Source organism: Citrus sinensis, chromosome 8, assembly GCF_022201045.2.
Source record: "Citrus sinensis cultivar Valencia sweet orange chromosome 8, DVS_A1.0, whole genome shotgun sequence".
Taxonomy (NCBI): domain Eukaryota; kingdom Viridiplantae; phylum Streptophyta; class Magnoliopsida; order Sapindales; family Rutaceae; genus Citrus; species Citrus sinensis.
In genome coordinates this window covers 5,382,820-5,408,658 of record NC_068563.1, presented here as the reverse complement: position 1 = coordinate 5,408,658, position 25,839 = coordinate 5,382,820, and the positions used below count along the sequence as shown (strand labels likewise).

The 25,839-nt window shown below is 32.9% G+C and overlaps 1 protein-coding gene and 1 long non-coding RNA gene across 4 annotated transcripts; one reads left to right on the top strand and one right to left on the bottom strand.

The window, feature by feature from the left end:
* Positions 1-499: 499 nt before the first annotated feature.
* On the bottom strand, positions 500-3,276 carry LOC102627013 (phenylcoumaran benzylic ether reductase Pyrc5-like). Its single transcript, XM_052432405.1, has 5 exons — positions 2,446-3,276; positions 2,194-2,328; positions 1,846-2,089; positions 879-1,082; positions 500-783 (listed from the first exon to the last, which is right to left on the bottom strand). The coding sequence occupies exons 1-5, from the start codon at positions 2,626-2,628 to the stop codon at positions 617-619; spliced, it is 933 nt and encodes a 310-aa protein (XP_052288365.1). The 5' UTR covers positions 2,629-3,276; the 3' UTR covers positions 500-616.
* Positions 3,277-7,474: 4,198 nt separating this feature from the next.
* LOC127899181 (uncharacterized) lies at positions 7,475-9,871 on the top strand. 3 transcript variants are annotated; one of them, XR_008051133.1, is made up of 6 exons: positions 7,475-7,856; positions 7,939-8,007; positions 8,092-8,225; positions 8,890-8,982; positions 9,333-9,460; positions 9,567-9,871. It is a non-coding gene; the product is annotated as an uncharacterized LOC127899181 (long non-coding RNA). The 3 variants fall into 3 exon arrangements; XR_008051132.1 differs by having other exon boundaries at positions 9,333-9,470; XR_008051134.1 differs by having other exon boundaries at positions 8,092-8,277; positions 9,333-9,470.
* Positions 9,872-25,839: the final 15,968 nt, after the last annotated feature.

Here is a 25,839-nt window from a genome sequence, read left to right as displayed (position 1 = left end):
AAATTTGTTCTCAAGTGTACTAGATCTTTAGTGTGGATGGAGGATTATCCAACTCTTTAAAATGTTATCTTTTATTTAATTTCTAAAATATAATACTTTTTTTAATTAAAAAAAAAACAATTGTTTATTTCACTTTAATTTTAATTTTATGTGATTTTTAAAAGATAAAAGGTTAGGAAAATGAGTACTAATAATCTTATAACACTTTTCAAAAACTATAATTAATTTTCAAAAAGAAAATAATAATACCAAATTGTTTATTATCTTGCGGTTCGACTTTTACTCTCACACCCATAAAGTGGGTTCATAGCATTATATCATCCATAAAAATAATTTGACATGACAATTAGTGATAAATTAGTTTAATTTTCGCCTTTAGATGAATTTATGACTATAATTATTTCATAATGACTTAATCTAGCGCGCAGTTGCACATTCGTTTAGCGGCTGTAGAACCTATATCATAACATGGTCTTACAAATTCGACGGACAACCAGAAGAAAGTAAGGCCAGCCACCATAATTTTTTCCATTAAAAACCAAAGATTGCAACAAGCCAATTATTTATTTACCAAGAGTCCAAGATCCTGCAAGCTGCAGCTGGAAACAGAGAAGGGTTACACAAACTGATTGAGGTACTCATCAACTGTAGTGTACTTGACATCAGGAAAAAGCTGCGAGGCTTCAACTCCAAACGATGGTTCAATCTCGAAGTTGGTTTGAACTCCGTTCATGAAAACAGAGTGATAAATTGATAATATCACATTTTGTGGAGGTGCAGCTTCTGCAGCATTTTGGAGAAGACAGGATCAATAACATTTACGGCACAGAATTTATGGCTCTCTTAAATGACATTTAAAAGAGAGAGTTTTAACTAACCTTGAATATTCTTTAGGAGCTGCTCCTCTGAAACATACTCCCTTTCGAGGGTTTTGCCAATCTTTCTCTCCCACAGAGACACAAGATCATTGAATGAGTAAATATTACCAGGAGGCTGAATGTAAAGGTTTTTGTTCAAGGTTCTCGGATCATCAACCGCTTTGATAGTGTAGGTTGCAATATCATCTTCCTTGTTATAAACAGCTGAAAATCAAATGACGAAACTAAGTTAGATTCATTTAACTATTTTGCAATGAAGTTATTTAGACTCTGTTTGAAATTGTTGTGTGCCAGCCATGATGTGGCAGTTCAGTATCTGGTAATCACTTAGAACTCTATCTTGACATCTAAGTTGACTACATAGGGTTCATTTAGTATTAGGGTCTTAGGGAGGAAAGAAAAAATCTTTAATTGTAATATTTTTGACAAAACTAATAAGCGTATTATAAGTTTTTAATCAAACAACCGTTGGATAAAATCACCTTGGCTTAAAAGTTAAGGATACAGGTGCTCCCTAATAGTAGTACCAATTAGACCATAAGTTAAGCTCCGTTTGTGGAGAAATACATCAGAGGTACCATGTCAATCATACAACAAGCAAATAATGTCACGATATATGTGTATTTATTTTGAAAAACCATCATGAAAGTGGTGGTTGTATTAAAATCAACTACACATGTCATTCATGCATTAATTAGTTGTAATACATTTAAAATATTCTAAAATTTCTCCCGTTTGTGTGGCAGCCATGACGTGGCAATTCAGGAGCTAAAGTATCTAATAATCACCTAAAACTTATCTTAATATCTACATTGATTACTTAGGATTCATTTAGTACAGGGATGATATTAAAAAAAAAAAACGAAGGTTTTAACCGCAATATTTTCAACAAATCTAGTACAAATATTTTAAGTTTTTAATCAACAAATGGTTGGATAAAAAATGAGCTTTAACTAAATTATGTTACCTTTTGGATTTCCATCGCCTAAGATGACAACCTTATCCCTCGGGGGGGCAGCGGCCCCAGGCTGTAACAAATTGGGGAGGAAGTAGCCATCAAAACAATAAGATTCTACGTAAGTGTACGGAATGCCTTCTGCCTCAACGGCTCGGCGAATTCTCGCCTTTACGTCGTAGTACACTGATTTTGCTGGCTCTACGGCGCCATGGGCTCGGTCAACATCATTTCCAAATTCTGATGGGAAGAATCTCTGAATTATAAATAATTTACAAACATCAATTAATTAACTGCGTTCATGCTATTGGTTTGTAATTAATTAATTTAATTATATTAATGATATTAATTATGTTTTACCGTAACGTTACCGGCTTCTTTAATGGCAGCAATAATCTTGACCTGATCGGCTAATAAAGCGTGACCGACTGTCGATATCACCACGTCCACTTGTTTTATCGCCTTCACCAAACTCTCGTGATTCAAAACATCTCCCTGCATAATAATAACGGCACCCAATAAAATTTAAAAAAAAAAATACTAAGTCTTTTAAGTAGATGCTAACTGCCACGTGTCGAAATTATGGAATTAAAAAAAAAAATGATAACTCACGACGACGAAATTGACGCCGAGGTTTTTGAAGTGGTCGAGGAGCTGAGTTTTGGAAGGACCAGAGACTGTGGATTCCCTCACGAGCACGAGCGTCGGGTGGCCGGCTTTCACGCTTGCTTCCACGATGAATTTACCGATATACCCTGTCCCGCCGATGGATAGAATCTTGCTTTTCGATGCCATTTCTGAAACTCGTTCAGTTCAATTCCGGAGAGTTTATTATTATTATTTAATAAAATGATACCGGTGGCTTGGGATGACAAAATCCGGGTCCGTGTTTAGTCTTTTCGGTTTCGGTTTCAGATCCGCATGACAATTTTAATTATCGGATCCGCATATAAATTCGGATTTTTTAGTTCTGGGTTCGGTCCGGGTTAAACTCGGAAAAATCCAAATTTTCAGATTGCGGGTTTTAAACTCAGATATATGCCTGAAATTAAAAAAAAAAATTCAAACATACCAATTTAGGCTCTTTGGTAATTGTAGAAACAAATAGAACTCATGGGATCTTGCGAAGATAGTGGAGGATGAGGAAGATGGGAAAATTAAATAAACAAAAAAAAGCCACATGATTCCATGAGCCCAAATCTCAAAATAAATTTAATTTTAACACATAAGGTAGAAATTGAAACTTGCAGAGAAGTGCAGCCATTGTCGCGATATTGTGATGCTGATGATTGATGGATGATGATGAACTGGGCAGCGATATTGCGTTGCTGATGATTGATGGATGATGATGAATTGGGGCGATGTTGATTTTGAATTCATTTGCTGAATTTTAGGGAATGAACATGAGGAAGCAGCGGCTGTAGGAAATGTAGGGTTTGTTGTTTCTCATTTTTTTTTTGCTTTTATACTTATAAATAACAATTTAAAATTTTAATTAAATAATATTTAAAACAAAAAATCTTGGTCCGAGTTTCGGAAATTTGGGTTCAGGTGAACTCGAAACCGGACCTAGATAAGTCCGGGTTTAAGAAAACCAAAACTGGATCCGAATAAATATATACATCCAGTGTGGATTCAACCCGGTCCGGATTATCTTGCCATCCCTACCGGTGCCTTGTATAGGAAGCGTGTAAGTTGATGGACATAATTTATCTATATATTTTATTCTTTATTATATGTTTGTTAGTTAGTTTTATTTGTTATTTTTAGTTAATTAATTTATTTTATTGAACATGATTTTGAAGATTGGAAATAATATGTACTTAAAGGGATCAAAACTAAAGAGAGTTTAAGATTATTTATGCTCGTTGCCATGGTGATAAAGCCCAAAAAAAAAAACAATTAAATCCATTGGCCGAATTAATAGCTAAATGACATGAGAAATATTTGCCAAATTAAATGGGTTGATTACAATTCCAAGTGGTGAGCACATGAGTGAGAACAAAACAAATTAAAAAGGCCAAGCCTTTCGGTTTTAGAATTGAAAAGGTTGGTGGCCCATTTTTGGAGATTATAAAAAGAAGGGAAATTATCATTTATATACCTTATATTTGCTTTGTTATCAAAAATATTATAACACTTTGAGGGTATATCAATCGTCCACCCTTAGTTGACAAAATGTATCAACCGACCACCAAACCGTTAGTTGTCGTTTGAAAGTTAACGGAGTTACAGTGAATTGACGATTTTACCCTTAAAAATTATCACTTGTATACCCTTAAATTCTCTTTTTATCACTTGTATACCCTTAAATTACCACTTATATCATATGAAAAGATCAAATTACCCTTCTGACGTCATCATATTTAAACGAAAACTAACGGTTTGGTGGTCAGCTGATATATTTTGTCAACTTAGGGTGGATGATTGATACACCCTTAAAGTGTTATAGTATTTTTGATAATGAAGTAAACTAAGGGTATACAAATAATAATTTCCCTAAAAAGAAAACAAAACTTTGGCTTTTGCAAGAGCAGCAGTCGCAAGACAGAGAGAAGAAAAGGGCGAGAGCCACAGCAGAGCTCCAATATTCCCATGACTGATTTATTTTTTATTTTTATTACTCACAATTCAAGTATGTCTAGCTAATTTTCTTATACTATGATTAAGGATGAAACCATATTCAATAAAATAATTATCTTTTTATTTAATTAATTTCTTACATATGTGCTTTAATGTTTATGGTTCTTGTTTCACATGTTTAGTTGGTTATTATTAAATCTTTTTACAAATTCTGGCATGAATTATTGATTGTTAGGATTAATATCTGACTAAATTTATGCTCGAATCTATAAAGTTGATATATGATTATTTTTTATTCTCTGTCTTTCATTCAATTATTTACACAAAGTACTTAGGAAAACTTTGACTATTTGTTATTTAATATGTTTACATGAGATGCTTAAATATCATATTATTAAGCAGAAAAAGAACCTACAAAAAATTAATTTTAATTGGGCTTAATTGTTATATTCATGAGATGACACAGATTGATTTCGAGTTGTCACTCTAAAATTAGAGATTAATTAGCAATTAGATAATTACTAGTTGAATAGTGGTGGATTATGAAACTTTGGTAATTTTTGTCTTATTGAATTCTTCTTTGCTTTAATTGTTTTCTTAGTTTAATTAGTTTAATTTCTCTTAAAAACTCAATTCGCTCAACTAAGCTAGGATTAATATTAATTTTAGATTTAAATTAAACTTTTCAATTTATAATAATTTCTATAGATTCGACCTCGTTACCACTATTTTATTTTTAGATTTGTGCGCTTACAAATTACAATTTTTCACAACATAAGCTAACCAGCTGGTACTTGTATTTTTACGTTTGATTAAATGGACTAAAATGCTTGTGAAGTCTAAGTGGCTTTTGAAATTTTGTTTGTGGATAAAAGCCCTAATGCGTCTAGGTTCATTTCTTAATGGGTCGTATATTGTTACTCAGCATAAGAATAATTTTTATATAATTTATAAAAAAATTGATTTTAATTTAGGGTAATTATTAGGATGACAAAAAAGTTAGATTCGACCCTCAGCCTGATTGTTCCAATCTTAATTTTAAGGGTTTCTGTTCAAATTTAAAGGGTTAAACGTTGGGATAGGGCTTAAGGAATCAGGACCTAATTATATTTAGGTTAGAATTAAGGCTTTATCAGAAAGTTATAACCCAACTCTTGATCTTTAAATTAATTTTTAAAATAAAAAATATTATTAAAACACACATACACCACATAGATGGTCACAACTACACTTTAGAGATATTTGTCTCTATTTCGTATTAATTTTCTATTTTATTTATTTACCTGTTGCTTGGTTAATCTGTTAATTTGGTTAGATTGTTACATGTTCTATTGTTGTTAAAGTTAAATAAAAAAATAATTTATTAAATTCCTTACAAACAAATCAACCAAAAAAAGGAACAACAACAACAACAATAATACTAAAGAATGAAGAATAGGAGCCATATTCTTAAAAAAGATATTAAAAATTTTTTAAAGTCAAGTTGTTCCTTAGTTTGAAGGGTCGGACTTTTTAAACATTAGAGCCCTTCATTTTAGTCATAGAGTCATGCTAGGGCTTGGCATGGCCTGAACACGACCCAATCAATTGTCAAGTCTAACAATTATATATAAAAATAAACTCTACATTATAATAAGTTATAATTTTTCTAAATTTGACTTTAAGAAACTTGCCTTTAATAGTAATAATTATCGATATATTGTAAAAAATATATGCTTGTTTATGTTAAAGTTTTAAGATGGAGTAAAATATTTTTCTAAAATTATTTGGGACAATCATTTATTCTTTAGACTTTCAAGATGGTTTAACATAATTCCACCACTATAAAGATATATGTACTAATTTTTTCAAACTATGCCTATCACTTTCATCATTGCTAGTACATTGAATTTAACATGCTACATTAATTAGTTATCAATATAGTGCATATTTTATCCCTATATCACTCGCGCTAAAAAAAAATTTAATCAAAATAATAATTTTTGTAATTAGATCTCTACTAAATTATAAACTCTCACAGTAATAAAATTAATTTAGTCTTACGGTTATGATTATAAATAAGTTTTACCGTAGAGTAAGATGACGTAAGCGTAATATTGGCTTGTTTTTGGTTCACAACAAGAAACAATATTTTAAGCGTAATACCACCAAGTTCATTCTTTTTAATTTTTTTGTTGCAGAATTTCAATTTAGTTAAAAAATATTATGAAATGAGTCATAACATTTTAAATCTTATGAAACATATATTGTTATTGAAAATTAAAGAATTACAATATATGAAACAATTGAGTTGTCATGAGTGACGACTAATAAATTTAATATATGTTATATTATTTGTAACATAGTCTAATACTTATGAATTACTATTAATTTCTCTGTGTTTGTGACTTTATAATTATTTTTAGATCAACCAAATGGTGACTTTATAATTATTTTTAGATCAAGCACATGGGGCTACTTTATTTAATTACTGGTGTACTGACATAGCGGACAAAATATGGTGTTACAAATTCCATCGAAAACTAAAAGAAAGTAAGGCCAACAGCCATAATGTTCACATATACAAACCAAAGATGGCAACAAGCCAATTATTTATTTCCCAAGATCCTGCAAGCTACAGCTCAACAGAGAAGGGTTACGCAAACTGACTGAGGTACTCATCAACTGTAGTGTATTTGACATCAAGATACAAGACAAAAGGCTGGGTAGGACAATTTTCCCATTGGACGGTAATGACAAAAGTTTAATTTTTATATTAGTTGCAATTTTGATTTATTACTTTTGTCCAATTCAAAATGTGGTTTAAGGCTAGTATCTCATTCTTTTATGAACTTGAATGATCGATTTAGGGGCAAAAAGATCTTGCTATTGTTGAATATATATATTGATGATGATGAGAAGGCTAATGCTACAATGCCGGGCATTAAAGCCCCGGCACCATGCCGGAATTGGATAAAAACCGTTGGATTCAATTAGATTGAATCCAACGGTTGAGATTAAATTTATATTAAAAATAGAAATAAATGGGTTACTTGGTAAACCAGTTCCCTCAAAAAAAAATCCCACAATTTTCTCTCACCTCAATCCGATTTCTTTGCTCTCTCAAAAAAGAAATCCATAAAATCTCATCTCTCTTTCAAATTCATAGTTTCTCTCATCCCGATTTTTTCACTCATCATCTAAGATCAAATCCGCCGTCTCTCTCACACTAATCAACCAATCGGATCCATCTACCCAGGTATTTGGTTTGTACATGAGAGCTAGAGAGAGGCAGAGCCAGTATCGTGTCCGCTGCTTCTTTTCCAACCGTCCACCGTTACCTTCGTTGCACTGTTGTCTACAACATTAGTTCTTTAGCCTTTACTGTCGTCGTCCTGGCTTTGGTCGGAATCATTGCCCCGTGAGCTGCCCCAAGCTGCCATCGAAAACCCTCAAAACAAGTTTTTTTGGTTGATTTTTTGAGGTTTGGTTTTTAAGTGTTATTTTTCTATGGGTACCCTAATTTTTTCTTGTTGGTTATAGGTGTTGTTTGCTTGTTTTGAGCTCTACACTCTTTGCTAGGAATACTAAAGATGGGCGCTCAATAATTTGGTAAGAACTTACCAATTGTTCTGGGTCCGGCTTTTTTTTTTTTTTTTGGTTGTGAATTTTGAGTTAATTATTTTGGTGTTGCAGAGCAATCTTTAAAAATCTATGCAATGGTGTATCCTGGAATGAAACCAAAAAAAGAGTTGAGGTTTATGTTTGGAGTCATTCTAGGACAGGAAGAGCAACGCGGATGAGTTGCAGGAAGAGCAGTGTGGCTCGAGGTAACTCCTCTGTTCTCGTCATGTAAAGGACCTAGTGTTTTGATGCTAACTAGTAAGTCCTCGTTTTTTCTATTATTTTTTATCATTTTGCATTTCCTCACTTGCGTTCTCAAGATTTTTGTTTGTTTCTGAGTGATTCTTATTTGAGTCCTAACGACATCCATCAGTTTTTAATATTTATCATCAAGGAGAGGTGAAATTATTATTTAATGACTGGTATTTTGTATATCACTAGCATTATTCTTTATTTTTTGTGATTTTGCTTTTTAATTTGTTTAATTGGGTGTAGTTATTATATTGTGCCTGAATTGGGACTGGATGTGAACTAATCTTATGCATCTTGCAAGGCTATTCAAGAGTATATGGAGGCCAAATCTCTAAGTTCTTTTCAAAATATTGGATTTACTGATTCCCTAATGTTCTTTTTCTTTTTCTTTTATGCAATGCAGCTTGGTGTGGAAAAAGAACATGTTCTGCTTATTCAATCAACCAAAACAAAAATTTGCAAATTTTTTTGTCACTATTATTTAACAGAAATTCTTGTTTCTAGTTTTATGTTGTGCTAGCGCTATTGAAGTTGATTTAGTGTATACATTTGATGCAATGTACTTTTTTCTAGTATCTTGCTAAAAGTTTAATTTTTTTCTTACTGCTCTTCAATTAGGGTATGAAATATAAACTAGCAGCCAGTGCTAATAAGGATGAGGAAGATTTAGAAGGAAGGACAACGTTGCATTTTGCCTGCGGATATGGTGAGGTAAAACAATCTAAGCTTTACCCATTCTTACTTATTTTTCTTGTTCCTTTTTGTTTGAGTTTTAAAGGTAGGGCGTATGATTTGGATAGAATTAAATATTACTTAACGTTTTGTGTTTTTGGTTACTTAGTTGAGGAAGTGCTAATAAAGCCAATGGAAAACTAGTATTTGTGCTAACTGGGGCTTTCTAGTGACAGTTTGAGCTAACTTATATGGTTTATGGCATCAATTGTTCATCTCCTAGGGATACTTAGGACCACTTTCTAGTTAGTTTTTTTTAATGAAAACTTCCTTGGCAAATTGGCCAAGTTTATGACATGGAGTTAATCAAATGCACTTGAATGCTTTAGGTGGAGTGTGCTCAACTCCTACTTAAGGCTGGAGCAAATGTGGATGTTGTGGATAAGAACAAGTACTGTCGTACATTATGCAGCTAATTATGACTAGAAGGAATGTGTAGCCCCTCTGTTGAAGAAAGGTGCTGCTGTGTAAGCCAACACCCAATATTGTTTTAACTCTCGTCTCTATTTTATAAAATGCTATATGATTAATTCTTTCTACTATATTATCTTTTGTTACCACAGAACTCTACAGAACATGGATCGCAAGACTCCCATTGATGTTGCCAAGCTCAATAGCCAACATGACATGCTAAAGCTTCCTGCAACTCCACATGTGAATGATGGATTTTGACAATTTTATAGGCATTTTAGTGTGTTAGATGAATCTACTCCAGTTAGGCATTAGGTTTTTATCGTAAATTGATGCTTTTGTCAATGCTCATGCTTATTAATCTGATTGGTACCACTAAAATTTTATATCATAAACAATCTCTTCCCTAGATGAGTTATCTGCGGGGAATATTCTTGTTATGGCTTCTTTAATTCCAGCTATGATATATTTGTACGTTTTTACAATTTATTGCTTGATTATGTCAAAATAAGCACTTATTTTAGGGTATCCATTTTATAGTTTGGAAAAAGCTATTCTTAGCCGAAGAAAATGTGATCTTATTTTGGGTATTTGCTATCAATTTAGATATTAATAATGCTAAACTAATGCACATGCCATATATGTGTTGCTAGTTTTGATTGCTTCCTTGATACTATTAAACTTACTTGTCTTGCCCAATTTAACTTTTGCAATTTAGTTATATAATCTATAGTTTTTATCAATACGCATTCCTTTTATGAGCTTAATTCAATTATAAGAGACTCTTTCCTTAGAAAATTGCAACAATGAATTTTACCCTTTATGCAGAATAAAAAATTAAAAAATTACCAATGGAACTAAACATTTTTGTTGTTTGGTAATATAAAATTGTCATCGTAGTTAGTTTTCGCTTGAAAAATTAAACAAATTACAAAATAAATAGTTCAAATAATAGTTAGATTGATAAATTATTACTTGGAGTATCAAACAATAATAACTTGAATTACCAAATAATTTTAACGCTAAGGCAACAATTCCATATTTGTTTCTTAATAGATTGGCTTAATTAAACTTAGTTAATAAAAAAAAATTAAAACTTAACAGATTGGCTTAATTAAACTTAATTAATAATTAAAAAATATTAAAAATAAGTTTACTTATAAATTATCATTTTAATTGTCAAGGAATTTTGAAATGCACTATTATTTTGTATTTAGTTATGAATAGAAGTGTTTGATATTTTTTTTATATTAAACAGCTTGATAGAAAATTAAATATTTGTCAAATGCTTGATAGAAAATGTAACTTGCAATTATTCTATGGAATACTCATATTTAGCCTTTGGGTTAATAAAATTCCCATCCATATTACAATTAATAAATTAATAACATCAAATATGAGATAAAATATTTCATATCCATATTAGCAATAAATTGATCACATAATATATGGATTATCAAATATTCACATTCATATCAACCGTCCAAGACCAAAGTATGGGTGAACATAATTCACATCCATATCCCTCCGGAATGATTATGGAAGATAACGGTTAGCCGTTATCCAAAATCGGTTCACCGTTATCGTCGAAAATGATTCTGGACGATAACGATGAGCCGTTATTTGATGACGGTTCACCATTATCTTCTAAAAATAAGTGTAACTGCTAATTTGATTCTGGAAGATAACGGTCAACCGTTATCTGATAACGGCTAATTGTTATTTCTAGAATTACTCTAAAAAATATTCGGAAATATTTTTTATTTTGGCTTTATTTCGGACATGCAACATCTAACGTCATGCAACCGTAACATCCGACATGCAACAACTGACGTTAAACATGAAACTTGCAACACTTCACGTGAAATATGCAACTTATCACGTAAAGTTCGCAACTTCGACGACAAACATGAAACATGTGAGAATATTCGGGAATATTCTTTATTTTGGCTTTATTCAAGACATGCAACATCTAACGTTAAACATGCAACCGTTATGTCCGACATGCAACAACTGACGTTAAACATGAAACTTGCAACACTTCACGCGAAATATGCAACTTATCAACTTATCACGTAAAGTTCGCAACTTGGACGTCAAACATGAAACGGACGAGAATATTCCAGAATATTCTTTATTTTGGCTTTATTCAACACATGCAACATCTTACGTCAAACATGCAATCGAGACGTCGGATATGCAACAACTGATGTTAAACATGAAACTTGCAACACTTCACGCGAAATATGCAACTTATCATGTAAAGTTCGCAACTTGGACGTCAAACATGAAACGGACGAGAATATTTCGGAATATTCTTTATTTTGGCTTTATTCAACACATGCAACATCTTACGTCAAACATGCAATCGAGACGTCAGACATGCAACAACTGACGTTAAACATGAAACTTGCAACACTTCATGCGAAATATGCAACTTATCACGTAAAGTTCGCAACTTGGACGTCAAACATGAAATAGACGAGAATATTCCGGAATATTCTTTATTTTGGCTTTATTCAACACATGCAACATCTTACGTCAAACATGCAATCAAGACGTCGGACATGCAACAACTGACGTTAAACATGAAACTTGCAATACTTTACGCGAAATATGCAACTTATCACGTACAGTTCGCAACTTCGACGTCAAACATGAAATGGACGAGAATATTCCGGAATATTCTTTATTTTGGCTTTATTCAACACATGCAACATCTTACGTCAAACATGCAATCGAGACGTCGGACATGCAACAACTGACGTTAAACATGAAACTTGCAACACTTCACGCGAAATATGCAACTTATCACGTAAAGTTCGCAACTTCGACAACAAACATGAAACATGTGAGAATATTCGGGAATATTCTTTATTTTGGCTTTATTCAAAATATGCAACATCTAACGTCAAATATGCAACCATTACGTCCGACATGCAACAACTAACGTTAAACATGAAACTTGCAATACTTCACGCGAAATATGCAACTTATCACGTAAAGTTCGTAACTTGGACGCCAAACATGAAATGGACGAAAATATTATGGAATATTATTTATTTTGGCTTTATTCAACACATGCAATATCTTACGTCAAACATGCAATTGAGATGTCGGACATGCAACAACTGATGTTAAACATGAAACTTGCAACACTTCACGCGAAATATGCAACTTATCACATAAAGTTCACAATTTCGAGGTCAAACATGAAACGGATGAGAATATTCTGGAATATTCTTTATTTTGGCTTTATTTAACACATGCAATATCTTACGTCAAACATGAAATCCAACCGCCGAATATGCAACAACTGATGTTAAACATGAAACTTGCAACACTTCACGTGAAATATGCAACTTATCACGTAAAGTTCGCAACTTCGACGTCAAACATGAAATGGACGAGAATATTCCAGAATATTCTTTATTTTGGCTTTATTTAACACATGCAACATCTTACGTCAAACATGCAATCGAGACGTCGGACATGCAACAACTGATGTTAAATCTGAAATACTATTTTTTTTCATTTTCAATTTCTTTATTTTTTGCCATTCTATTTAATTATATTATATTGTATTATAGGGTTTCTATTATATTATTTAATTTCTTTATCTTTTGCTATCAATTATATTATAAAAAACTATTTTTGACATTTTATTTAATTTCTTTTATTTTTATATTGTATTTTTAATATATTTTTTTTAAAAAATATGGTGCAACCGGTTTGTTAACCGGTCGCACCAAGTCTTTGGCTGCCAAAGGGCAGCCAAAGACAGCCGGGCTCTCTTTTTGAGAGCCCGGCATGGTGCCGGGTACAATGCCAACGGCATTGTAGCCAAACCCGAGAATGCTGCTGCGGAGGACAGTGAAGATGAAAGACCCGATGGAGACACTCAAGAGCACTTGTCAATTGACATTGATTCGATGACGAACGCATAAATTCTTTTCTATCTATATCTTCTGTCGCATTAACTTGACAAATATATCTATCAACTTGTGCCTTTGTGATCATGTGACGTATTTCTGGTATTTGATATGATGGACAATTGGAGGAATTTCTTGATCAAGCTTACAGAAACTATGTGGCCAAGAAGGGAGGAAGAACAATGCAACGAAACGTGCGAAAAAAGCCTATGCCCAAGAGGACCAACTATCAAAGGCATGTGGTTGTTTTTTTTGGTCAAATTGTGTGTGTGTATGCAATCAAGTTCGTGTTTTTCGCCTATGCTTTCTGCAATTAGGTTGTGTTATAAAATCTCGGTTTCCCATGTGGCTTATGTGGCCTTTCTTTTTTCTCATTTTGTCATGATTCTTGTTGCCTTCACATTGTGATCTTTCTTCTTCTTTGTAAAGCTTAATTTATTATAGCACTAGTGGATGGTGATTTATTAGGATCACACTTTCTTTTCTCAGTATAAAATTATAGTAAAACCCATCTATAGTGATACTCTCTCTAGGAATGATGTCCTATAATCATAAATAATTTTGTTCCTCTTTTGGAGTAGTTATAAATAAGAATAAACTTCACATTGTAATAAATTAATAACTTTCATAAATCCTATCTTAGGGAACTTGCATCCACATAGTATTACTAATCTGTATATTGAAAAAAAAATGCTATATTACATGAAATATTTGAGATGAAATATAATATTTTTCTAAAATTGTTTCGGATAACAATTGATTCTTTAGATTTTCAATAAGATGACAATGCATATTTCTAATACTATATAGATGATAGATATATGTACTAGCTTTTTGAAACTATATACTTATCTCTTTTATCAATGTCTATGCATCAGATTTGACATGCTTTATTAATTAATTACCAATGTAGCACATGCTTTACCAATGTCTCGCTTGCACTAAGGATAACTAAGTCAAAACAATAATTTTCTAACTACATTTTTGTTAAGTTGTCACATCTTCACAGTAACAAGATTAGTTTTGTCCTAACAATATGATTATAGAGAGATTTTACTATATATGTAAAAATAAGCATTTTGTTTTGGCTGTGTAGGGTGATAAGGATGAAGACACTATGCATACTAGTTATAATTCAGACAAAGATCAGGTGATCTAGATGCAAATCCTCTCATGGTACCATTTGGTAATGGTATAGGGCCAACACAAGAGGAAATTACAAATAAATGGTTTGGTCAGGAAATTTTTGCGGAAGTTGTAGAGAATGTAGATTTGGAGAAACTTGTGAAGAAAGCACACTATGCAGAGTTACAAAGGAGAAGCAAATCAACTGTCAATGCCAAGTCAGCAGATTCTGTTAAGCAGCCTTGATAGTTTCACGTGCTCCTTATGTGTGTAACTAATTTCCAATAATTTCTTAATGGTATAAGAGTCAAAATGGCAAGCTCAAGCAATGTAAGCACAAATTCAAACGCAATCTGTACAAATCAAGCAATACAAACAACATCCTCTTTCATCACTCTAATCAAATTAGATTGATTAAATTACACGCTCTGGCGAAATCACGTTCCATATTCTATAAGAGGAAACCGACTTGAAGGCCATGTTTGCTTGGGGGTAGAGAAGTGAGGAGAGAAAAAGAATTTAATTTCTTTTATACTTTCCATTGTTTGGTTGGACTAAGTTTAATGGAATTGAATTTCCATTGAAATTTAATTTCCATCAATTTGAAGAATTTGTATTCCTTATCAATGACTAAGGATTTCAAATTCCTTATCTATTTAAACACAAAAATTTCAATATTATCCTCTAAACAAAATCAATTTTAAATAAATGAAAGTACAAATAATTTATATTTATTTTATTAAATTAATAGGATAAACTTATTTGATAAAAGAAAAAATAGTAAAGTGACTCGCCGGAAAGTCACCGGAGACTCGCCGGAGTTTCACCGGAGATGCGCTTTACCATCAAAACCAGTACCAATGGAATCCTCATGAGCCGATCTACAACTCTATGGGGTTAGTAATGCTAATATACATTGTTATTTATCTCAAGTCTTGTTTAAATGCTTGGGAAAATTTTAACTCCCATATTTCCAACTATATAGTGTATTTTCTTCAAAATTAACATTTCCAATGAGTAAATCGTCCATTTCTGATCATTATTATGCATTTAATGTGATGAAAAATGGCGGTCAATAATGGTCAACGGTGCCAATCAATGGCAGTCAACGGTGGTCAACGACGGCCAACAGAGGTCCACGTGACAGTTGTTCATGGCCAAAGGCTGTAATTTTTAAAAAATAAAATTTTTATTTAATTAAGTAATTTTTAGATTAAATTAATTCATAATTTTATTATGTTTTAATTTATTAACAATATTAACATTCAAGATAGTGGGTATATTTGTCCAAATAAAAAAAATGTAATTTCTTTTCCTTTCAAATTTTTATGTGAAACCAAACAATAACAATTAATTTTTGCACTCTTTTCCTTTTATCACCTCTCCATTCCTCTCCTTTTTTCTCCTCTCCTCTCATCCCCTTTCTTAAAACTAAACACCACCGAAAAATATATAACAGGAGAAAAAGACATCACCAAATCAATTCATTGATTCATCAAGCTATGCTGAAGCAGTTGCTGCATCTACTTAATTGATTAAAAATCCTGGATATACTAGTTGGCAATCTCAAGATCAGACATTACTTAGCTAGTTACTCAGCTCTATTACTGAAGGTATTCTCAATCTTGTTCATTCTTGTAACACCTCACTTGATGTATAAAAAACATTATAGAAAAAGTTTGGGCTACAATCTGAGGCTAGTGTTCTTCAACTGAGATATGCGTTGAATTTTTTTAGAAATAAGTCACCAAGCATAGAATAGTACTGCTTAAAGGTGAAATAAATAGCAGATAAATTGGCATGTACTGGTAGTTCTATTTTTTATAAAGATATGTTAAAACAAATTCTCAATGGCCTCGGAGCTAGTTATCTAGATTTAACTAATTTTATTACTGCTAGCAATTTAGATTATGATGGTGCATATGCTTTACTGCTTACTCATAAGACAAGACTTGAATAAAGTCAGAATGAAAAACACGTATTCAATGCAAATTATGCTAACTATAATAACTATGGCATGATTAATGCCTATCATGCACAAATAAGAGGCCATGCTAAAAGAGGTGGATATACTGGAGGATTTTAGGGACATTACAATAAAAAATTATGTGGAAAGAGCAATTTTGGTGTTGGCTGGTTCTAGTACTTCAAATGTGGATGGAAATGATGAATCAGTTCTGATATGCCAAATTTATTTCAAATCTAGTCACACAGCTGCAGAGTGTTGGCATAAGTACATAGAAAATTATGTCCCTCAACAACCAAGATCTTATAACAAGGACAGAAATCACAAATCAACTTACATGGTTTGTTTTAAGCCCTCTCCTGGAAGTTACTACAATTTATATAATGATTCATGGCCAATTACTCATTCTGGATCAATGCCATCTTATTCAATGCCACACATGTATTGCCCACCTGGATTTTCTTATATGTCAGATTCAATGGGCTTGCCTGGAGTTGGAACTGAAGATGTTCATGTTGGTAATTGTAAAGGACCTTCAGATAAAGATGTTACCTTGACAATGGGGCTACACATCATTTGACCAACGACATGGCAATCATGCACGTCAATGATGAATTCAGTGGTAATGACAAGCTTATTATTGGTAATGGTGAAGGTTTGTCCGTTACACACATTGGTGATACTTCTTTCAATTTTAAAGGTTTTAAAGCACAACCTGTATGTACACATATTTTACTTAAGGATATCTTTAAGTAAGCATGTGAAAACTTACCATTGACAATAATTTATTTGTCGAATTTCTTGGATCTATTTGTTTTGTGCAGGATTCACTGAAAAGGAAGGTTTTGTTGTAGAAATTGCTGCTCAAATCTTTTCCACAACTTGTATACAAGTCTTTTCTATCTTACAGTTAAATAAACAAATCTTTGTCTATGTTGCCTTTTTTTTTTTCGTTCCAATTCTGTAACTAGCATTGATCATCTTAAGAAATGTTTTCAATCTCAATAAAATATTTGTACCAACTCTTTTTCACCAAAAGTTTGGACATCCCAACCCTCAAAGTCTAATGCATTTAATCAAAATTATTCATCCTTATTTATCCTCTTCAAGTATACATAGTCAAACATCAAAGCACTTTTGTGAAGCATGTCAGCTTGGAAAATTTCATAGGCTTCATTTTTCCAAAACTGAAATTATAACCAAAACTGCACTAGAACTTGATCACACTGATTTATGGGCCCTTCACCACTCTCTATTCCAGTGATGATTCATCTCTGGTGAATCAGAAGATGAAGACATTGATACAAAAGCTGAGATATTGGCTTGTGAAAAGAAGACGCTATACAAAAAGCAAAGAGAGCAAATTCTGGATGATGCTTATAATAGGTACATGTTTGACAACGATGGCTTGCCAGACTGGTTGTTACTAGAGGAAAGGAGGCATCGGCAAGCAATTAAGCCAACCAAGGAGGAGATTACTGCAATGAAAGCACAATTCAAAGAAATTGATGCCCAACCTGCTAAGTAGGGGTGGGCAGAACTAAACCAAAAAAAAAAAAAAAATCGATTCGGTTCAGCTTTTTCAGTTTCAATTTGTTTTTTTTTTAAACTAAAAACCCGAATATATAAATATCAAACCAAATGGTTGGGTTTGGTTTGTTTTTCGAACCACAAGTTGTAAAATCCGAACCAAACCAATATAATGACTTTTTTTATAATTTGACATAACATATATATACACAATTACACGTTTTTGCACCAGTCTCGGTCTCTACTTTCTGTTTTCTCGCTTTCAGTTTCAGTAGCCACAAACCTAAACCCTAAGTTCCAACTTTACAACCGAATCTAAGTCTACGGGTGGTCGGTTCTGCTAAATCTTCGCTGTCGACCTGCCGCTGTCGTTGCTGCTTCTTTCTATCACTTCCATTGCCAGTCAGTCAACCAAACAACTTCTTGTTTCCCTTTTTTTTAAATGACTTTTTTTTTTTGAAATAGTTCTAGGGGTGTTAAGAATTCGGTCCGATCCACTCAATCCGTCCGATCTGTAAAAATTCAATCTATGAATTGGTGGATTGAATTGGATTGGATTAAAAATTTAAAAATTCGTAACCGGTGGATTGGATATGGATTCACTTGTATAAATCTGCAAAAATCCGCCAATCCATAAAAAAATATTTATTTAATTAAAAAATTTATAAATATGACATTACTAATAAATAAGTAAGTTAAATGTAATTACATATTTATATTAACACAATAAGATACCTTATCCATTATTCAAAAATAACATAAATAATTAAATAATTAAAATATACAAAGATAAGTTGTAAAAATTCTTAAACAAAATAAAAAAATTATAAACCAAACAAAACATTTATCCTAAATGCCACTTCACCGAAGTAGCCACTAGAAAACAAAAAACCTTGACTTCTTAAACTTTCACGTCACAAGCACACAAAAAACCCTTGACTTCCTATCCTTCCCTGTCACAAGCACAGAGCCACCAGTACCCAACGATTCTTACTAGTTTTAAACTTCTCCTTCGGCCATCTTCTCCAACGATTCTTGATCTCTGTGCAAGCAGTCATTTGAACAAAATTATTTTATTTGTTAATTTTTTTATTCAATAAAATTATTTTATTTGTTATTTATTTCAATTATGTTTATTTAGTTTAGGTTAAAGTACAAAATACAAATTGTCAGCGGACAATTTTCTTTTTGATGTGTCATAATTTGATACTTTAAATGTATTATTGTAACTTTAATTGAACAATTAATTTTAATGTATTATATTTTAAAACTTTAAATGTATTATTTTAGCTTCATTTGAACAATTAATTTTGGTGTGTTGTATTTAAAAATTTTAATGCATTATTTTAGTTTTATTTCAATAATTAATTTATTTAAATCTTATTCAATTTTGAATTTGATTGGTAGTAAAATTATTTTTATATTACTTTTTTATTTTATTAGTTCGTGGATTGGACTGAATGAAAAATTTATAATCCGCAGATCAATCCGCAAAATAATGGATTGGATATGGATTGAGTCAAATCCGCATCCGATCCACAAACATGTGGATTGGATTTGGATTGAGTTTAACCAATCTGTGGATTGGATCGGATTGAAAATTCATAATCCTTAAAATCGTGGATTGGATATGGATTGATGTCCGATCCGCGAAATCCGATCCGCGAACACCCCTAAATAGTTCTTTAGTCTTTTCTAATTTCATGTATGCCTTATTTTATCATTATTGTATTAAATTATTAATTATATTTAGTTTTATTAGCTATGTGCGGCTATGCTTATGTAGAGAGTCGAGCTGGCACCAAAGCAAGGCCCATGCGTGTTCGTGCCGTACCTAAATTGTTTTGCTTAGGCCTGGCCCGGCATGTGTGTGCCGTGCCCACAAGTGCTGTGTCATGGGCCGTGCCTAAAAAAAAAAACTTATCCCAATAAGCTTTTTTTTAAAAAAAAAAAAATTTAAGAGCACATGCTAAGTTGTTAGCGTACTTTTTTAAAGTCTATATATTTTTCTTAGGTCTATCCTTTTATTCAAATTTAATAGAATCGAAAATTCAAAACTCAAGTCCATATTTAATAATAAAAAACTAATAATAGTAAAAAAATATAATATTAATTATTAAGTTTGACCTTATAGTATTAGAATTTTTTTAATTCTTAACAACAATAATAATACTAACTTTTTCATATGGGTTAACGTAATTATTAACTTAGACTTATATAGAGTCATAAATAATAATTAACAATAATAGTAATGCATATTTATAAAATCATGATATTTATAATTTTATTCATTAAAATCATGATATCAATTATTTATTTAATAAATTATAAATATAAATAAATTATAGATTTTTTAAAACTAATAATTAAATGAATTTAACAAATTCAATTTCAAGTTATTTATAAAATTATAAAATTTTAAGTTTAATTTCATTAAACAATAAAACGTGTTTATTGTAGACTTTTTTATTGTGCTGTGCTTTGCCCATTTCTAATCATGCTGTATTTTTAAGACCCGCGTGCCTAAAATTCTAAGCCCGACATGACTCATGTGCGTGCTGCATGCCCCATCGAAACGTGCTCGTGTCGTGTCGTGTTGTACGGACATGTGCCGTGCCATGTGTTGTTCGGCCCATTGGCCATCTCTATGCTTATGCTACGGTGCCTTTTCAGTTTTTCCATTTTGATACTCTGCTAGCCACTAAGTGACGAAGGTTGAAGATGAAATGGAGGGACAATATTGTTAGGATCTCTGCCTTTTAAAAAAATTTATTGTGGTCCAATGTTTAGGAAATGTTTGCATATAGGAATTTTGTTATGGCCAATATTTTTTGTAACCTTTTCAAAAGAGTCCTTGACGGGAAGTCAATAAGGCAAAATAAAACTATTAGGAGAATTGAAATTGAACGTCAATAAGGCAAAATAAAACTATTAGGAGAATTGAAATTGAACCGAAACTGAGCCACCGATAGGTCAGTTTCGGTTCTGATTTTTCCCTTAAAATCTAAATATATTTATATTTTTTAATTTTCGGACACTAAACCAAAAGTTCATCCCAAAACCGAATCAAACTGAACCGATGCCCACCCTTACTGCTAAGAAGGTGGCTAAGACCAAAGCCTGAAAGAAGCGGGTTGCCATGCGAAATCTTGAGAAGGTTCGCAACAAGGCAAATGTCCTATCAGACCAAGCGGACATCTCTGATCGTTCGAAGAGGAATCAAATTGAACAATTATACAAGTCAGCTGTGTTGTCCTCTTAATCTTCATAACATCCATATTAAATTACTGAGAAATACGAAAGCGGAAGCGTACCTGAATCCATGGTGATTCGTAGTGGTTCTTGAGTGTAGGAGATGGACTTCCAATCTTCTCTTTTTCTTGAGTTTAGAATTCTCTTTGAGAGGATTAGAGAATTACAAAAGATTATTCGAGAGATTGGGGACCATAACCCCTTTTTATATAAATATCATGACTATTAGTTTTCTTTTAGAAAACCCAACAGTCACGTATTTATGATAATAATCACTTCAGCCCCTCATTAAAGTGATGATTAAATTCTGGTATCTATGCATTTAATCCACAATAATTATACCCTTAACCATTTAATGAACTTCAATTAGATCACTTAATTCTTGGCTTATTAAATAATAGCACACACATTTTATTTATTTCATGTGTGGCCCCAAATATATTAGATTAATATAAAATTAATCTAACAATATCTCCCACTGGGCCACAAATGAAAAACTGAAATGTGTCCAACTTAATGAGCTCATGAAATTGCTATTATGTCCGTAGGGTATATATGAACAATCTAGTTCAATAACTACATCGGTATAGGATCATAGCGGCCTTTGTTACATTAATCGTAACGCAACCATCCACGGTCACATATATCAAGATAGTTACATAACATAGATCAATTGTGGATGCATAGCATGGAAATTACATGCAATGTGATCTAAACATGTCTATTCCCAACTGGTCCTAATTCACTTTATTGAGATCTAAACTTAAGTTAGTCCAACAGAGTGTAAGGAACCGAAATACTGTATTTCTGCAGAAAATAATCTGAATAATATAATCAAAAATCTAAAAATCGCACTTAGCAATGATACAAACTCCCACTAAATCTGAATATCTTCAAGTAAAATCACACCCATACAAGCAGTGTGCTCATGAACAACTTTAGGTGGTAATCCTTTAGTGAGCGGATCCGCTATCATGGAGTTTGTCCCAATGTGCTCTATAGATATTTGTCCACTCTGTACTCTTTCCTTCACAACAAGGAACTTGATGTCAATGTGTTTTGACTTTGTAGAGCTCCTGTTGTTGTTGAAATATAAAACTGATGACTTATTGTCACAAAATATCTTGAGCGGTTTTTCTACACCCTCTAGAATGCGCAGCCCAGTGACAAAATTACGCAACCATATGCCTTGATTAGACGCCTCATAACATGCTACAAACTCTGCTGCCATAGTCGATGAAGCTACAAGTGTCTGCTTGGCAGATCTCCAAGAAATTGCTCCACCAGCTAACATGTAAATATAGCCTGATGTGGATCTTCGGCTATCTTGGCATCCAGCAAAATCAGAGTCGGAATACCCAATGATCTCTAACTGATCCGACCTCCTATATGTGAGCATGTACTCTTTTGTTCTCTGTAAGTACCTCATAACCCGTTTGGCTGTTTTCCAATGATCCATCCCGGGATTGCTCAAATATCTGCCCAACATGCCAACTATGAACGCAATATCTGGACGCGTACATACTTGAGCATACATAAGACTCACTATAGCTGAAGAATAATGAATCTTCTCCATTTCCTGGATTTCAAGATTGGTCTTAGGGCATTGACTAAGGCTGAATTTATCTCCTTTGGCGACAAGGGTGTCACTTGGTTTACTGTTTTGCATGCCAAACTTCTTTAAAACTTTATCGATATAGTTCCTTTGTGACAATCCCAGAATACCCCGAGAACGATCCCGATGTATCTCGATTCCTAAAACAAAGGAGACATCACCAAGATCTTTCATTTCAAAATGTTTTGATAGAAAACTCTTGGTGTCGTGCAGTATGCCTATATCATTTGTGGCAAGCAATATGTCATCAACATATAAAACCAGGAATATATGTTTACTCCCACTGAACTTATGATACACACATTCATCAATAACATTTGCCTCAAAACCATATGAGATAATTATTTGATGAAACTTAAAGTACCATTGACGAGAAGCTTGTTTGAGCCCATAGATGGATTTGGTTAGCTTACAAACCATTTTCTTTGGGTCTCCCAACACAAAGTTTTCTGGTTGTACCATATAAATTATTTCCTCAATGTCACCATTAATGAAAGCAGTCTTAACACCCATCTGATGTAACTCAAGATCAAAATGTGTAACAAGTGACATAATTATCCTAAAAGAGTCTTTCGTAGAAACCGGAGAAAAAGTCTCTTTATAGTCAATTCCTTCTTTTTGAGTAAAGCCTTTAGCTACCAGACGTGCTTTATACCTTTCCACATTACCTTTTGAATCCCTTTTGGTTTTAAATATCCATTTATAACCAATGGGCTTCGCACCAGAAGGTAATGAGATGAGTTCCCAAGCTTTATTGTCTTGCATTGACTTGTACTCTTCATTCATGGCTTCGATCCATTTATGAGAATTGGAGCTTTGCATGGCTTGATGAAAGTTAATTGGGTCATCTTCCATCACTCCAGTTTCATCCTCATGTTCCTGAAGAAATACTATATAATCATCCGGAATAGCATTTCTCCTTTCTCTTGTGGATCGTCTTAATTGCACAGGCTCTTGAGGTTGTTGAGTTTGTTCCTCAGGAACAATCATTTCATGTTGATGCTGGGGTTGAACAATATTGTCAGATGGTTGAGGATCTGAATTTACTTCATGATCAATGACAGGTATTAAAACTTGTACATTGTCAAAAGCAACAGTGGATCCCTCTTCATCTTTAAAGACAATGTTTCTTACTAGATTTCTTCCCCCAAACTCAACATCCTCCAAGAATGTAGCAGTTCCCGTCTCAAAAATTGACCTTGTACTGGGATCATAAAACTTAAAACCCCTTGATCGCTCTGCATAGCCAACAAAGTAGCTGCTTACAGTTTTGGAATCCAATGTCCTTTCATGAGGTCTATAAGGCCTCGCCTCAGCTGGACAGCCCCAAATATGTAAATGGTTTAGACTAGGCTTGCGACCCGTCCAAAGCTCATAAGGTGTTTTAGCAGCCGCTTTAGTTGGCACTCGATTTAGGATATAAGCTGCTGTTTTTAGTGCTTCACCTTTTTTCGTTCTTTTGCCCTTATCTTTAGAAGTGCTTACCATATGTGCATATTCGGATTTCTCTTGCTTCAGTCTCTCTTCTTCTTGCACACAAAAGGAAATCAGTTCATTGAGATTCCATTTTTCTTTCTGACAATTGTAACTGACTTTGAACTGATTAAATTGTGTTGGGAGAGAGATAAGGACCAAATGCACAACCAAATCATCAGATAGGTCGAGCCCTAATGCCTTAAGCTTAGAAGCAAGATGAGACATCTCCATGATGTACTCTCGAGCGTTTCCCTTGCCTTTATACTTCATGGAAATCAAGCTTGCTAAGTGCGTACTTGTTTCAGCCTTATCGTTTTTTTTGTAAAACGTTTCTGAATTTTGGTAAGAAACTCACTAGCACTTGTAACCTCATCAGTTATAGCACTCCTAAATACTTCTGGAATACCGCACTTTATGATCATAAGACTCATCCTGTTAGATCGATCCCACTTCTCATAGTATAACACATCCTCAGATGTACTATCATCAGTGAGTTCGTCCGGCTTAGGGTGTCTGAATGATAAGTCTAGATCCATGCAGCCTAAGAGAATCATCATATTCTCTTTCCAGTCCTTAAAATTAGTCCCATTTAGAACCGGGACACTATTCATGTTTGCAGATATAGAAGTAGCAGACAGAAAAGCTGAATAGAGAAAAAAAATAATAATACTCACATTAAATAACTCAAGCAATAATCTTTAAAAATTAAAAAAATTATAACATTTCAAGATACCTAGCACAACATTAGTAACAAGTCTTTGGACTATAATACTAATTGTAAATGGTACTCTTGTTGCAATGATCAAATTTTGACAATAAATTATGTCAAGTAATGAACCAATCTTTGGATTAGTAAATTACTCACATTAAGTTATCTTAATAATCGTCACAAATTTACCATCACAAGTGTGTGTGTAATTAGGCCAAATATTAACCTTCCTTTGGGTCGATTAACATCCGCAGGAATTACACAAACACAAACATCTAACACTTCAAATAAACTACTCTACACAAGAGATATCACTTTGGTGACTTCTTGTTTTAATTAGCATATCATCAATGTTAGACCAATAATAAACTTATGTTATAAATCATTTTAATTTAAAGATTATAAAACCATAACCGAAATAATTGATAAAACCGAAACCGAAACGTGGTCTAACGACAACAATTACAAAATTTCAAGCAAAATGATATTAATAACTCAATAATCTAATCATAGATGTGGCTCTGATACCACTTGTTGTCCTCTTAATCTTCATAACATCCATATTAAATTACTGAGAAATACGAAAGCGGAAGCGTACCTGAATCCATGGTGATTCGTAGTGGTTCTTGAGTGTAGGAGATGGACTTCCAATCTTCTCTTTTTATTGAGTTTAGAATTCTCTTTGAGAGGATTAGAGAATTACAAAAGATTATTCGAGAGATTGGGGACCATAACCCCTTTTTATATAAATATCGTGACTATTAGTTTTCTTTTAGAAAACCCAACAGTCACGTATTTATGATAATAATCACTTCAGCCC

Excerpts from the sequence above, each read along its gene's own strand:
- LOC102627013 (XM_052432405.1), bottom strand. The coding sequence starts at position 2,628 with ATGGCATCGAAAAGCAAGATTCTATCCATCGGCGGGACAGGGTATATC. Across the intron at positions 2,329-2,445 it reads TCGGCGTCAATTTCGTCGTC|GGAGATGTTTTGAATCACGA; the intron begins GTGAGTTATCAT and ends ATTATTATGCAG. Across the intron at positions 2,090-2,193 it reads AAGAAGCCGGTAACGTTACG|AGATTCTTCCCATCAGAATT; the intron begins GTAAAACATAAT and ends TTTATAATTCAG.